The sequence below is a fragment of the Pongo pygmaeus genome, chromosome 5, assembly GCF_028885625.2.
Source record: "Pongo pygmaeus isolate AG05252 chromosome 5, NHGRI_mPonPyg2-v2.0_pri, whole genome shotgun sequence".
Taxonomy (NCBI): domain Eukaryota; kingdom Metazoa; phylum Chordata; class Mammalia; order Primates; family Hominidae; genus Pongo; species Pongo pygmaeus.
Window position 1 is genome coordinate 3718445 of NC_072378.2, and position 15440 is coordinate 3733884.

At 45.3% G+C, this 15440-nt stretch overlaps 1 protein-coding gene across 4 annotated transcripts in view; it reads left to right on the forward strand.

Moving 5' to 3' along the window:
• Positions 1-11483, forward strand: part of FAM50B (family with sequence similarity 50 member B) — a 54135-nt gene extending 42652 nt beyond the window's left edge. For 2 of the 4 annotated variants that reach the window (XM_063665778.1, XM_054492942.2), the window contains exon 2: positions 9965-11483. In XM_063665778.1, the coding sequence (XP_063521848.1) occupies positions 9988-10965 (978 nt within the window). In that variant the 5' untranslated portion in view covers positions 9965-9987 and the 3' untranslated portion in view covers positions 10966-11483. Of the gene's footprint in view, positions 1-8763; positions 9663-9964 lie in introns of those variants that run through there. The other 2 variants (XM_054492940.2, XM_063665777.1) reach the window with 2 other exon arrangements.
• The last annotated feature ends 3957 nt before the right edge of the window (positions 11484-15440 follow it).

Consider the following 15440-nt stretch of genomic DNA (forward strand, 5'->3'; position numbering starts at 1 on the left):
GTGGATCAGGAGTTTGAGACCATTTGAGACCAGCCTGGCCAACATGATGAAACCCCATCTTTTTTTTTTTTTTTTTTTTTTTTTTTGAGACAGAGTCTCGCTCTGTCACCCAGGCTGGAGTGCAGTGGCCAACATGATGAAACCTCATCTTTATTTTTATTTTATTTTATTTTATTTTTGAGACGGAGTCTTGCTCTGTCGCCCAGGCTGGAGTGCAGTGGCGCGATCTCAGCTCACTGTAACCTCAGCCTCCCGGGTTCACGCCATTCTCCTGCCTCAGCCTCCTGAGTAGCTGGGACTACAGGCGCCCGCCACCATGCCCTGCTAATTTTTTTGTATTTTTTAGTAGAGACGGGGTTTCACCATGTTAGCCAGGATGGTCTCAATCTCCTGACCTCGTGATCCGCCCACCTCGGCCTCCCAAAGTGCTGGGATTACAGGCCTGAGCCACTGCGAATGGCCAAAACCCCATCTTTATTAAAAATAGAAAAAATTAGCTGGGCGTGGTGGGGGGTGCCTGTAATCCCAGCTACCCGGGAGACTGAAGCAGGAAAATCGCTTGAACCCGAGAGGCGGAGGTTGCAGTGAGCCGAGATCGCGCCACTGCACTCCAGCCTGGGCAACAAGAGTAAATCTCCTTCTCAAAAAAAAAAACAAAAAACCATAGCATATAGCCAGGGCTGTGGAGTCATGGCATGTAACAGTCATAGAGTCCAGGATCTAACCAGCAGGTGTGTTGCACCTGCCCCGTCTCCAACGAACAGAGCCGAGTACCACTCAAAGGCCGGAACACGTTCTTTGGACCTCAGCAGGCAGAATGCCCCACGCTGGAGCATCAGCAAATGAGCTCACAGGGTGCAGTGGGTGCTTCTGAAGCTCGGGTTAACTGGAATAAATAACGGATTTTCTGCCATGTCTGCCCTGAACAGCACCTTTGAAATCAAAGTGAAAGATGAGCATGATTTAGACCTTGCCAAAAATTACAGGTGTCCAGGCATTTGTCAATACTTACACAACTATATACCAAAAACAGCAAATGATGCTGATGTATGTACATTTAAAAGTAAATGAAAAAAAGGTTTAGGGTAAAGCCTAGCTCAAAATGTAACTAGGGATAAATGTTAAGCAACCAGCTCATGTCTTTTTATTTATTTGGCCCCAAATTAAAGCAATGAGTGGCAAGAATATACACCACGAAGTCATTTCTTCTTTTGTGGATTTCTTACCACAATCAATGGTGCTTCTAACAAAAAAATACAAGTCTGCAGATAGTTAAAAGATGGAGAGGGTGGGCCGTAGGTCTGACCTGTTAGGAGCCGCAACAAGAATTGTCCTGTGTATACATTGCACAACTGTCCTGTCACTGGGGCAGTATCTTCCATGTTTACAAGCTGTTTAAAGAATAAACCCTAACAATGATGAGCCAAGTAAAATACCGACTGGCAACCACAGATGATAACGCAACTCCCCTGGGGCTGGCGGGTCCCTGGAGGATCACGATAGCTCTGGGAAAATTATTAAGTGGTTTGGTTTTCCATGAAGCTGGGGGTGTGAGTGGGTTTATCAAAAGCTCCAGGGTGCTCCAGGGTGGTGGTTCCCTGGGCAGGCAGTCACAGTCACAGGAGAGACCTTAGAGGGGCTGAAAGTGAAGGGAACAAATGTACATAGAGTCAAACAGCACATTCTATCTCTATTTATTGTTATAATGTTGTCAGAGACAACATAAATAACTGATGAACATTTTAACACCATAAATGAGATAACAGCCAGCACCTCTCTGATTTGTTTTGTCTTCAGGTTTCCCCAAGAGTGCTTTGTCCTTCACTTGCTTACCCAAAGTCAACGCTAGGTTCAGGTATTTTCTAAAGCACTTTCCTATCTTAGAATTTCAATTCCTGAACTTATTAGACAATTGTTCATCATCTGCTTCAAGTGCCAAGAAGTTGTTATCTCAGGGTGGCCTCCCTCTACCAGTCTCATTATCCAGGAATCCTGCAGCAGTCATCCTGGAAAGCAGCTCCAGGAACAGCCTTGCCTGCTGCAAACCCGGCTGTCCCTCGGCCTGCTGGCCTCTGTGACACTCATGATGTTCTGCCAGGTGCTCAGTGTTGGCTGTGAGCAGTGTGCACTGTGGCCATCCCTGAGCCCAGTCAAAGGTCCAGCAGAGCAGCAGCTGCTGCCCCACTAGAGGAGCGCTTCACCCAGGATCACTCCAAATTGGGAGGAAAATAAAAATTTCAAGGCAATCATCAATCCCACCATTATTCCCTTCCCAGGATCTGAACCACCTGCTTTCAGTTTGACGAAGGAAGCAGAGCACAGAGGTGTTTAGATACCAATCATCTTTGCTAAGGACAGTATTGAAAACAAGAGGAGAGGACTGCCAGAGAGCCAGAGTTGGCTTCAACACACATTTTTAAATTGCCTCCATGGGCTGCAGCTGTGAAACATAGTGTGAGAGCCACATCTGTAGCACTTTCCAAAAAAAGAAGGCTCCTGGAAAAACTGGCCAGTGTCATATTGTAATGCTTTCTACATGTTTCTACATAAAACAACACTTTCATCTTGTACGTTCCTTTAAGAGGACAGTGGGAGGGGGACATTCCTGATACATTTAGTACATGTGCTATTCTAGGCAGGCTTCTGACTTTTTCTCAGACTCTTTTCTATGTAGGCATGAGCTCCTAGCCACTCTCCTCGGCCCCTGCCTTCTGTCATGCCCCTCTTTTCCCTGGTAAAAATTCTAAAAGCTATCCCTCAGGTGATGCTTTGCCACTTCAAAACAAAAGATGTACCACCCTTTGAAAGAGCATCAGAGCTTCTCTCTGTATCTGCCCTTCTCCTAGAAGGTGCCTGTGGGACACTCGCTACCTTCACCCAGCTGTAGTAAGCCCCGTACTGGTGAAAACACCCCATAATTTTATTTTTGAGAAAATTATAAAAGACATAAAAGCATACTATGAAAATAACATTTGCTGTACGTTTCTAAAAAATACTTTTCATCAAGTGAAGGACTCTAGTTCGCAATTAATATTTTATCTGCAGGGACTGAGATGTTATTAGTGTGGTAAGTTAAACATAGAGATTCTAGTGTTGAGCTACCTTTGAGAAAGGCCTATTTTGTCCATTTTCATGTATGTATTCATAAATTGCTGAATTCCATTTGTTAATATTTTGTTTGGGCATTTTGCCGTTCTATTTATAATTAGGATTGGCGTGTACTTTAATTTCTTGCATTTTTCCTATCTGGCTCAGAAACTGACAACATCCATAATACCCTCTTCTTCAAATGACCTGGCCAGACATTTCAATCTATCATAAGAAAAATTAAGTCTTCATCCACCAAAACAAAATGTCAGTAGATAAAATTTAAAATTGATTAGTCACAAAATAGCAATGTAAGAATTATTAGAAAATAAGGAGGTAAACACCAGAAGAAGCAACTGAAATGACTGGAGGTGGTTGCCTCCAGGGAAGAGAAAAATAGACAGGAAACTGCTTGCTTTTTGGTTTGTGAATATAACCCTTTCAGGATTACTTTTCTTTTTAAACCAAAAATATAAAACCATGTTCCATTCTTTTAAACTGTTTTATCAAACATGTATTACTTTGATACAAATGAAAGAAAAAAATGAGGTCTTACAGCTCAGAGACATTTATGGCGCAGAATTTATTTTGAAATTGTGACATCTCTTAGGTTTCATTTCTCTCTCACGTGGTGTGGATTTTTTCCCCCAGGGAACACATATAGAAGTCACAGGTTTCTTGTTCAAGCTTTTCCCTTCTAGTATATTTTGTACTTCCCTGTCTCCAAACATGTGAGGGTTCTTCCCCTTGCCCCTACCTGATTGCATGCCAAAATATTGGCTTTCCACCAAGCAAAGGTTGGAAGATGTTTTTAAACCCTTTATTAGAAAGCATGCAATAATATTATTTAGATATCCTTTGAAGGACTTCTGGTCTGGTGGCGGAATTCTGAATTCATGCACTAGTTCTTTTTTAGTACCTGGTTGATGTGAGGTGTTGTGGCTTTGCTTTGACAACTGGTTCAGGATACCGTGGTGGTGTTAGAAGAATCATTGAGTGGAGATGCTATCGGGGCACACCCTACACCCAGGCCAGGCCCAACGTGAGCTGTTTCATTTCAAGGCTGACTCTGGAGAGGACAGTATATCTGCCACTTGTAGGATAATCCGTTTAAAATAGAATTCAGAGTGGTGGAAAGTAACATGAAAACCAATCATGACAAAAGGTGTTATTTGAGGGAGTCTGTTATTGTTGCTTGTATTGAAAACTAAGTTCTTTTTCTCCTGTTAAAATAGTTTTCGTTTTGTGAGATTTTTACAACATTGATACTGTTTGCATATTTTACTCTGTGACTAAGCCTGGAGGAGGGCACATTTTTTTCCAAATTAGTTTGTGTATTTAATCGGCATTTCTGAGTCACTGGATCAGAATGCTGCTCCCTCCCCTCTGTTGTATTATTGCTATTGATACTTTTATTTATTTATTACAATAGAATGTACCACATTTATTTAAACCAATGACTATGATGATTATATAAAAACAAGAATAATACCGGGCGCGGTGGCTCACGCCTGTAATCCCAGCACTTTGGGAGGCCAAGGAGGGCAGATCACCTGAGGTCAGGAGTTTGAAACCAGCCTGACCAACATGGCAAAACCCCGTCTCTACTGAAAATACAAAAATTAGCCGGGCATGGTGGTGGGCGCCTGTAATCCCAACTACTCGGGAGGCTGAGGCAGGAGAATCACTTGAACCCGGGAGGCAGAGGTTGCAGTGAGGCGAGATCGTGCCATTGCGCTATTCCAGCCTGGGAGACAGAGTGAGACTCCGTCTCAAAAAAAAAAAAAAAAAAAAAAATTCTTAAATGGAAAAAAAGTCATCAAATGGGATGCAAAGTTTGATTAAAATTGCTAAATATATACAGATCTATGTGCACATAAAATATTGGAAGGGAACTTGCAAACATTAATAGTTATGTTACTTATGTGTTCATGTTGAGTGAACTTTTTATTTATTTACATTTCTTTTCAAACTTTTCTGTAATATTCCTATTTCCTCCTTTATGACAAAACCTATTGGAAAAACAAACCACGATGTCTGAATCAGGGAAGAATAAGTAGAACAATCATTCTTTTTTGTTCTATTTATTCTTCTTTCTTAAAGTTTCACCATTTGTGTGGGCTCAGGTCCTCAGCCTCATTTTGTTGATAAAATTTAAGAGCTTAAAGCAGTAGCTTTCAGTTTGGTGGGTACTTTTCACTGAGAATTAAGGCTGAAAGAGGAAGTTACCATCTTGGAACTTAGGGGAAAATTCTAAAGAACAGTATATCAGACTTTTAAGATAAATCTCCTTCTTTCTAGTTGTTTTTCTTGTTAAACTTTTCTGAGAATTTGAGGCTCAACCTTTTAATTCTGGGAGCTGGCTATAGAATTTGGAGGCTGTGACTGAGTTCAGGAGGTGGATGCTGCATAATGGGAGGGTGGACGATAAGGCTTAGGGATGATATTGACATTCAAGTTCTGATTTGATTAGAGAAAGAGTGAATATAGTATTTGTGGCCAAACTATAGTCAATTGAATTAAAGTTTAGTAGGTTGGATCATTTAACTGAATAAAAGAGGTGGAGAGGCTATCTTATTTATGTTAAGTGTAATAAAGGTAATTATATGGGAAACCTGAGAGAGGAGACTATTGGTAACTTTGTCCATCTGTGGGTGGTGGTGGTGATGGTAATGGTGGGTGCTCAAGGCTTCCTCTTGCAGATGACATTGTGCTGATCTTCAGGGATAGCACAGCAAAGGGCAGGACTTTCTAGAAAGAGTATGTCCAAAGGTAACAGTTATGATAGGGCAATTTTTTTTTAGATGAAGTCTTGCTGGGTCACCAGGCTGGAGTACAGTGGCACGATCTTGGCTCACTGCAACCTCCACCTCCTGGGTTGAAGCAATTCTCCTGCCTCAGCCTCCCAAGTAGCAGGGACTAAAGGCACGTACCATCACACCCAGCTAATTTTTTTTTATTTTTAGTAGAGACGGGGTTTCACCATGTTGGCCAGGATGGTCTCGATCTCTTGACCTCGTGATCCACCTGCCTCGGCCTCCCAAAGTGCTGGGATTACGGGTGTGAGCCACTGCGCCTGGCCTGAAAGGGCATCTTCTATTCAGGCGCAGTGAAAAAGCTGGGTGAGTGCTGCATAGGTCCACCTATTAGAGACCTTAGAGGACAAACAAAGAGATTCTGATGTGGCTCTTACAAGGGAAGTTGGAGTTTTTCAAGTAGGAGAGTAATGTTATCACATTCATTTTTTATGAAGATCTCTGGGGATATTGTATAGAAGTTAGACAAGTACAAGAATACAGGCATACCTCGGAGATACTGTGGGTTCAGTTCCAGACCACCACAAAGACAGTCACACAAATTTTTTAATTTTCTAGTGCATATAAAAGTTACGTTTATACTATACTATAGTAAGTGTGCAGTAGTATTTTGTCTGAGAAAATAATGTGCATAATTTCATTAAAAATACTTAATTGCTAAATAATGCTAATGATCCTCTGAGCATTCAGTGAGCTATGCTCTATTTGCTGGTGGAGGGTCTTGCCTCAGTGTTGATGGCTGCTGACTGATCAGGGTGGTAGTTGCCAAAGGCTGGGCCTGTGGCAGTTTCTTAAAATAAATCAATATTGAGTTTGTCACATTGATTGATTCTTCCTTTCACAAAAGATTTCTTTGTAACATGTAATGCTGTTTGAATCAACTTCTTCCAAACTTCTGTTAATGTTGATATTTTACCTCCTCCCAAAAACTGTGAATGTCCTTCATGGCACCTACAGTGGTGAATGCCTTCCAGAAAAATTTCAATTTACTTTGCCCAGATCCATCAGAGAAATCATTATCTACAGCAGCTATAACCTTTGGAAATGTATTTCTTAAATAATAAGACTTAAAAGTCAAAATTACTCCTTGATCTATGGGTTGCAGAATGGATGTTGTATTAGCAAGCATGAAATCAACTTTAATCTCCTTGAGCATCTCCATCAAGCTCTTAGGTGACCAAGTGCATTGTTAATGAGTAGTAATATCTTGAAAGGAATCATCAGAGCAGTAAGTCTCAACACTGGGCTTAAAAATATTCAGTAATCCATGCTGTAAACAGGCGTGCTGTCCTCCAGGCTTTGTTGTTCCATTTACAGAGCACAGGCACAGTAGATTTAGCGTAATTCTTAAGGGCGCTAAGATTTTCAGAACGGTAAATGAGCATTGGCTTCAACTAAAAGTATCCAACTACACTAGCCCCTAGCAAGAGAGTCAACCTGTCCTTTGAAGCTATAAAGCCAGGCATTGACTTCTCCTCTCTAGATATAAAAGTCCTAAATGGCATCTTCTTCCAATACAAGGCTATTTTTTCTACATTGAAAATTTATTGTTTAGGGTAGCGTCCTTCATCAGTGCTCTTAGCTAGATCTTCTGGATAACTTGCTGCAGCTTCTCTATCACACTTGCTGCTTCACCTTGCACTTTATGTTATAGAGATGACTTCTTTCCTCAACCTCATGAACCAAACTCTGCTACCTTCAGACTTTTCTTCTGAAGCTTCCTCACCTCTCTCAGCTTCACAGAATTGAAGAGACTTAAGGCCTTGCCCTGGATTAGGCTTTGGTTTAAGGGAATGTTGTGGCTGGTTTGATCTTCTATCCAGACCACTAGAACTTTCTCCATATGAGCAATAAGGCTGTTTTGCTTTCTTATCATTCATATGTTTACCAGGAAAGCGCTTTTAGTTTCCTTCAAGATTTTTTTCCTTTGCATTCACAACTTAGCTAACTGTTTGGCAAAAGAGGCCTAGCTTTTGGCCTATCCTGGCTTTTGACATACTTTCCTCACTGAGCTGAATCATTTCTAGCCTTTGATGTAAAGTGAGAGACATGTGACACTTCTTTTCACTTGAACACTTAGAGGCCATTGTAGGGTTATTAATTAGCCTAATTTCAATATTGTTGTGTCTCAGGGACTAGGAAAGCCTGGGGATAGGAAGAGAGATGAAGGAACAGCCAGTCAGTGGAGCAGTCAGAACATACATAACATTTATCAGTTAAATCAATAAATGTCTTTGTCTTCTGTTGCACACTTCGGAGTGCCCCCAAACAATTACAATAACCTCACAGAACGATGATCACAGATCACCATAGCAGGTATCATAATGAAAAAGTCTGAAATATTGTAAGAATTACCAAAATGTGACACAGGAACGTGAAGTGAGCACATGCTGTTGGAAAAATGGAGCCAGTAGGCACTTGATGCTGCATTGCCACAAATCTTCAATTTGTAAACACAAAAACAAAACACACAGTATCCCAGAGCTCAATAAAATAAGATATTCTTGTATTCTGGTGATGGGGCAACAATGAGAAGACTTTAGATTTAAAAAAAAAAAAAAAGCTAATTTCCTAGATTAAGGCAAGTGGTGGGGAATGGGAGAAAAAGGAAAGTGTGAAAGGCTCTTCTGTAATTGATTACATGTGGAGGAACGTCATTCCCGGAAAAGGCCTAGGTTTCTGGCTTGGACAGTTTGATGAGTGCTCACACCCTGCTGTTCTCCTCTGGATATGTGGGTGCCATATGTAATTATCATATGATTCACGCTTCTTGGTAAGGTTATGCTCACAGGCATTGTTGCTCTTAGGAGGAGGCTGAACTGCAGTATATATTTCACAACCAGCTTTTCCAAACTAGGTCCCAGGAAGCACTAGGTGTCAGCGAGTGTTACCACATCTCCTGCAGGGCAGAAACGGTCACGAAACATGAACTGGTCTGCCCTGCTCTTGGAGAGTTACGGTGGAAACTGGTATGTTAAAGGCTCATAGTAAAGACACTGCTATACTTTAACTCAGTTTCCCATGGTTATTAGAGCTTAGAACCCAGGGGAAACTGCTGTATAGAAGAGGTCAAACAAGCAGGTCAAACAAGCAGATTTTGTCACGAAATTGGGGGGCGAGTAGGGTTCTATTATCAAAGAATGGTTGTTGTGTTGGGGCCATAAGAAAGAACTACAAGCAGTGGTGCGCAGGTAATGTTCACGAGACGCCACAGCGGGGTAGCATCAGAGGCGGGAGGAGGAGGGTTGGAGAGCACGGCTGCAGCCTTGTGGGGCGGTTGCAAGGATCTCTGCGTGGCCACAGCAGCTTGCGCTGCGCCCACATTGCTTCTGCGTGTTTACAACTGGGCACGAGAAGGCTCAGCACGCACGCACGGCCCGTGTGGGCCCGCCCTGCCCACAGCATGAAAACAGGAGCCCCAGCCAGCCTCGGCTGGGCAGGGCCAGAGGCGCCTCCTCCAGGATCCTCCCCGCGCTGGCCCGCCCCACAGGAGCACCGCCCCTACCAGGAGCCCGGAGCTCTTCCCAGGGCCCGCCTCCCCGCCAGGGGGCGATCCGCCTCCACTTCCTGTTTCCGCAGCCGCCCTACCAGGAGCCTGGCACTCTCCTCAGGGCCCGCCTCCCCGCCAGGGGGCGCACCGCCTCCACTTCCTGTGTCCACGGCTGTCGCGAGAGCCCGGGACGAGTGGGCCTCTGCTCGTGGGTGGTTCTCGTGGAGGTCAGCTCCCGCGTGTCTCCGCTCGACAGGGTGCTTGGGCAGGTAAGGGTCCGCTCAGTAGCCCAACCCTTTCTGTATGCAGCTCCCCAAATTCAGCGCTGCGCTCAGGCATGGCAGCCACCCGTTACGTGGGGCCATTCGCATTTGCATTTATTGAGGTCAAATAAAATGCTGGAAATTGGTGCCTGGTGACACTGTCAGGTTGGTGGTTACCCTAGCAGGTCGGCCCAGCCCCTGAACGCTTCCATCACTGCCGCAAGCCCTGTGAGGAGGCGCAGAGCTGAGCATTCCCCGCCGTTGCCTGGGCCCCCCTCTACCTGCCGCATTTTTCCTCTTTGCTGCAGAGCCCATCGGGTAGGCGCGGGCCATGGCGCAGTACAAGGGCACCATGCGCGAGGCAGGCCGTGCCATGCACCTCCTCAAGAAGCGCGAAAAGCAGCGGGAGCAGATGGAGGTGCTGAAGCAGCGCATCGCCGAGGAGACCATCCTCAAGTCGCAGGTGGACAAGAGGTTCTCGGCGCATTACGACGCCGTGGAGGCCGAGCTGAAGTCCAGCACGGTGGGCCTGGTGACCCTGAACGACATGAAGGCCCGGCAGGAGGCCCTGGTCAGGGAGCGCGAGCGGCAGCTGGCCAAGCGCCAGCACCTGGAGGAGCAGCGGCTGCAGCAGGAGCGGCAGCGGGAGCAGGAGCAGCGGCGCGAGCGCAAGCGTAAGATCTCCTGCCTCTCCTTTGCGCTAGACGACCTCGATGACCAGGCCGATGCGGCCGAGGCCAGGCGCGCCGGAAACCTGGGCAAGAACCCCGACGTGGACACCAGCTTCCTGCCAGACCGCGACCGCGAGGAGGAGGAGAACCGGCTCCGAGAGGAGCTGCGCCAAGAGTGGGAGGCGCAGCGCGAGAAAGTGAAGGACGAGGAGATGGAGGTCACCTTCAGCTACTGGGACGGCTCGGGCCACCGGCGCACGGTGCGGGTGCGCAAGGGCAACACGGTGCAGCAGTTCCTGAAGAAGGCGCTGCAGGGGCTGCGCAAGGACTTCCTGGAGCTGCGCTCCGCCGGCGTGGAGCAGCTCATGTTCATCAAGGAGGATCTCATCCTGCCGCACTACCACACCTTCTACGACTTCATCATCGCCAGGGCGAGGGGCAAGAGCGGGCCGCTCTTCAGCTTCGATGTGCACGATGACGTGCGCCTGCTCAGCGACGCCACCATGGAGAAGGACGAGTCGCACGCAGGCAAGGTGGTGCTGCGGAGCTGGTACGAGAAGAACAAGCACATCTTCCCCGCCAGCCGCTGGGAGGCCTATGACCCCGAGAAGAAGTGGGACAAGTACACCATCCGCTGAGTCCCACCTGCCAGAGTGGAAACCGGGGGGGAGACATTCATTTCTAGGCCCCGTCACCAGTCACTTGATTTCGTGACCTTGATTTCTTCCCCCAAATTTAATAAAGACAGGGTTCTCATGATTCACACTGGTTGTGTTATTGCTGATGTTATGCTTTGGTTGCTTGGTTGGTGTTTTCTGAGTATTTTAGTGTTGCTACCTGGATTTGCTGCATTGCTCTGCTGAGCTGTATTGAAACCATGACTGGGCCCACTGTCAGACAAATTAGAATAGGAGGCACATTTTTTACCTGGTGGTTATGAGCATGGACTTGGGGGCCACAGTGACTGAGATTGATTCCCGACGCAGCTTCCTCCTTGCTGTGTAGTTTTGGGTAAGTTTATTAAATCCCCATGCTTCAGTTTGGTCACCTGTAAAAGGAAATAACAAGAGCACTTACGTTATAAGATTGATGTATTAAGTGAGTTAATATTTGTAAAACGCTTAGCACTTAATAAATGTTTCTGTTGTTATTATTATGGTTTTGGTTAATTTATTTAAAGGACTGCAATGACCTAGTTCAGAACCATTTGAGGGCAAAGGTAGACCTGCCCATCACTGGTCCCAGGATCAGCAGTTGCCAGCAAGAGGGGGCTCGCAGAGGTTGGGTAGCAGCCCCCCTCTAGTGGGCTTTAGCTGGGTTGTTTAGCCCAGCAGTTAGGAGGACAGTGAGCTAATACAAGTAGCCTGCAGGGTCAGTATCATTGATTTTCCTTTTGCTCCAATGTAACTCCACAGGGCACAGTTACAGATCCTGTCTTCATTGAAAATGTTTTGTATTTTATTCATTGTGGATTATTTCCGTTAATTTTGATTTTTTAAAATATTGTATTCAGGCCGGGTGTGGTGGCTCATGCTTGTAATCCTAGCACTTTGGGAGGCGGAGGTGGGTGGATCACCTGAGGTCAAGAGTTCGGGACCAGCCTGGCCAACATGGTGAAACCCTGTCTCTACTAAAAATACAAAAATGTGCCTGTAATCCCAGTTACTGGGGAGGCTGAGGCAGGAGAATCGCTTGAACCTGGGAGGCAGAAGTTGCAGTGAGCCGAGATCGCCCCACTTCACTCCAGGCTGGGCAAAAGAGTGAAAATCCATCTCAAAAAAAAAAAAATTATATATATATATATATTTATATTTATATATTTTTATATATATCTATATTTTTATATATTTATATTATAATATATTTTTATATATATTTATATATTCATATATATTTTATATATATATTCATATATATATAATTCAAATATTATATATTATTTGGTTACTGAGTATTTGGGGACCTCCTCCTTAACCTTAATGCCCAAGTTGGGTGCCTCACTCACCTTACCCTGGTCCCAGCCCTGAGTATAGGAGGGACATTTCTTAGAGTTCTTGCCTCAGCCCATAAGCAAGAACTTCCACTGAAACATTAGCCTTCTAGGACAGTGGGTCCCAATGGCTGTCCCTTAGGGTCATCAGGGAAGCTTTTAAACTTCCCAATTCAAAGGTTACACCCAGAGCCAGACCTCAGGGTCAGAAGTGGACATCAGTGTTTTGAAGCTCCCCAGCTATTTGGTTGGAGAACAAATGCTCTATGGCTGCCTTTTCCACCTCTTATGGACTCCTCCCCCTGAGTTTCGGTGCAAGTAGGGTCAGGGCCCAGGACAGGCTCTTGGCTCTGAACACTTCATTAGAGTGCGAAGCAGATTCTTCCTACCTGAAGTGAGATCCTTGGACCAGCAGCATTGGCACTTGGGAGCTTGTTAGAAAAGCAGATAGAAAAGCAGAATCTCAGGCCCCACCCCAGACCTACTGAATCAATGTGTATTCCAATAAGATCCCCAGGTGAGCTACAGGAACACGAAGCTTTCTGGAAACTGGCTGGCTGGATGTCTGCTATTTAGTCCGCCCTTCCAACATAGCAGATCAAGACCTAAACTTGAGGGTGCTGATTGTAGAACCCCACGTCTTTGGTTGCTGGTCTAAGCCATATTCTCCTATCTAGTTTTCATTTAAAAGTTAGTATGCTGCCGGGCACGGTGGCTCACACCTGTAAAAATCCCAGCACTTTGGGAGGCTGAGGCAAGTGGATCACCTGAGGTCAGGAGTTCAAGATCAGCCTGACCAATATGGTGAAACCCTGTCTCTACTAAAAATACAAAAAAATTCGCCAGGCACGGTGGTGGGCACCTGTAATCCCAGCTACTCAGGAGACTGAGGCAGGAGAATCACTTGAACCTGGGGGACAGAGGTCGCAGTGAGCCAAGATCATGCCACTGCACTCCAGCCTGGGCTACAGAGCAAGATTTTGTCTCAAAAAAAAAGTTGGTATGCTGACTACAATCTAAATTCTGCCTTATTTCTTAATTGTTTTGGTGTTACTTAGACTTAGGTTCAACTGCACGTTACAAAATACACAAAGTACCTGTAGCTTAAGCAAGCGTATTTCTCTGCTTCAAAGAAGTCTAGAGGTAAGTTGGCCGTAACATCAAGGACCCAGGCCGCTTCTACCTTGTTTCATCATATGTGTCTTCCATATCCATGGTTACTTCATAATCCAAGATGGCAGCTGTAGCTGTAACCATCACATCTACATCCTGGAAAACAGAAGGTAAGGGGAGAAAGAAAGTTCAAAAGACTTAAAACAGCTGCCTCTCAAGGAAGAGTCCTATCAGCCAACAAACACTGTAGTGGTTGCCAGAACTTGGTTTCCTGGCCATACCTGGTTGCATGGGAAGCTGGGAGATATAGTCCTTATCTGGGAAGCCAAGTTCTATTACTATAGGAAAAAATGGAGAGCAGAAATTGGGATAAATACAGTTTGTGATGTAGTCTATCCCTTTCGCTACAAAAATACCCAAGTGTATCCTTTCCCCACACATAGCACACTCAGTCCTAATGCAAAGAAGACCAACGCAAGGGCCCAGTAGTTATATCTGGGGTGATGTACAGGCCTCTCCTTCAAGTCTGAATGTGGCTCTTTGTCATCTAGCTACTTATAAACTAAAGAATAAGCAATCCGTCCTCTCACATACCTGACATGCAATGGTGAAACAAATACAAACATTAGGAAAAGGGAATGCAAAGCACCAGCAAGAGCCAGTTCTCTGGCCGCTATCAAATTCTACTGGGAGGTATTGCAAAGACTCTTTCTGCCTTGGAGGTATCATCCCTTGGTTGCCCTGGGTCCACTGTCTGGGATGAACTCCCCAGTTCATTGTCCCGCATACACTCTGGCTTTGCCCTCCTGGTCCTCCATGACCACATTCAAGCCCCATTTGGCAGAGCTACAGATCTTTTGCTGCCTGCTTCCTGCTGATGCAGATTTGGGAACCAGAGATTGCTTTCATAGCTTTTTCAGTCTAGGCTAATGGGTTTTTTTGATAATTCAATCCTCTCAAAAATTAGATGGATTTCTAGTCAGTTCCATGTGCAATGAATTAATCCCAGCCAAAGTTATTTTCTAGACATGATGTTAAGTATGAAACTCTGGTTTTTACTTGCTGGCTTCTGAACTCTCTCCACCCCACTCCCTAAATTTAATGAGGGATACCTTAAAACAATATGGCACCCAGCATCAATCTTATCTCCTGCTGAGGCTGTAGCTTTGCAGCCACTAATGGTAACTTCACTTGGGCATAATGAAACGTTTGGCTTTTTATGTCATGCAGGGCTCCAGACTTGGACTGAAGTCTGTAGGTGAGGACCCCTTGCTGGGCAAGGCTCTCTCTCCCAGCACTGCTGGCAGACAGGTTAGCTCATGCCTGCATGCATGTCACTCAGCTCTCTGCTGAAAGCAAGGAGAAATAGCCAACACACAACAACCTTCTGAAATTTTTCTAAGAATTCCCTATCATTGCAGCCATGGTGGGTACCTGGCCTGCCTTGCATGCACAGCAAGAGACAGGGTGACCAAATGTGCCTGGCACAAGCCAGCAGCCTCTGTCACAGATGGACCCCAGGGGGGGAAGGGGTCAAGTGCAGCCTCAGACTCCCAGGTGTGCCAGATTACTTGACATGCCATATTTCACCGGTCATCAGAGCAACCCCCTGAGATTGTTGGCACCATTTGTCTGATGAAGAAATTGAATCTCAGTGGGCCTAAGTCACTGAAACGGGGTCACACAATGTTAGAAGTCGGAATTTGTTGTATAAAAATAACTATATTTGGTCTTTGTCCCAGGTTCCTGGTACAGGGCTCCTAAACCCCTTGGAATTTTCCTGAGTGATAGGAATATCTTTTGATACTCATAACAAACCCCTTCCAATGACATCTGTGTTTACCCTAATGAGATGACCTCGGGTGGGGCCCCTAGTTAGCTTCAGAATGGGGATGCTCACCAGAAGAACAGTGACTAGAGGATTGGAACTTTCAGCCCCACCCACCAACCTCCAAGACAGTTACCTTTGGGGAACTGGAGGAGGGAGTGGGAGTCTGGAGGTTACACTCT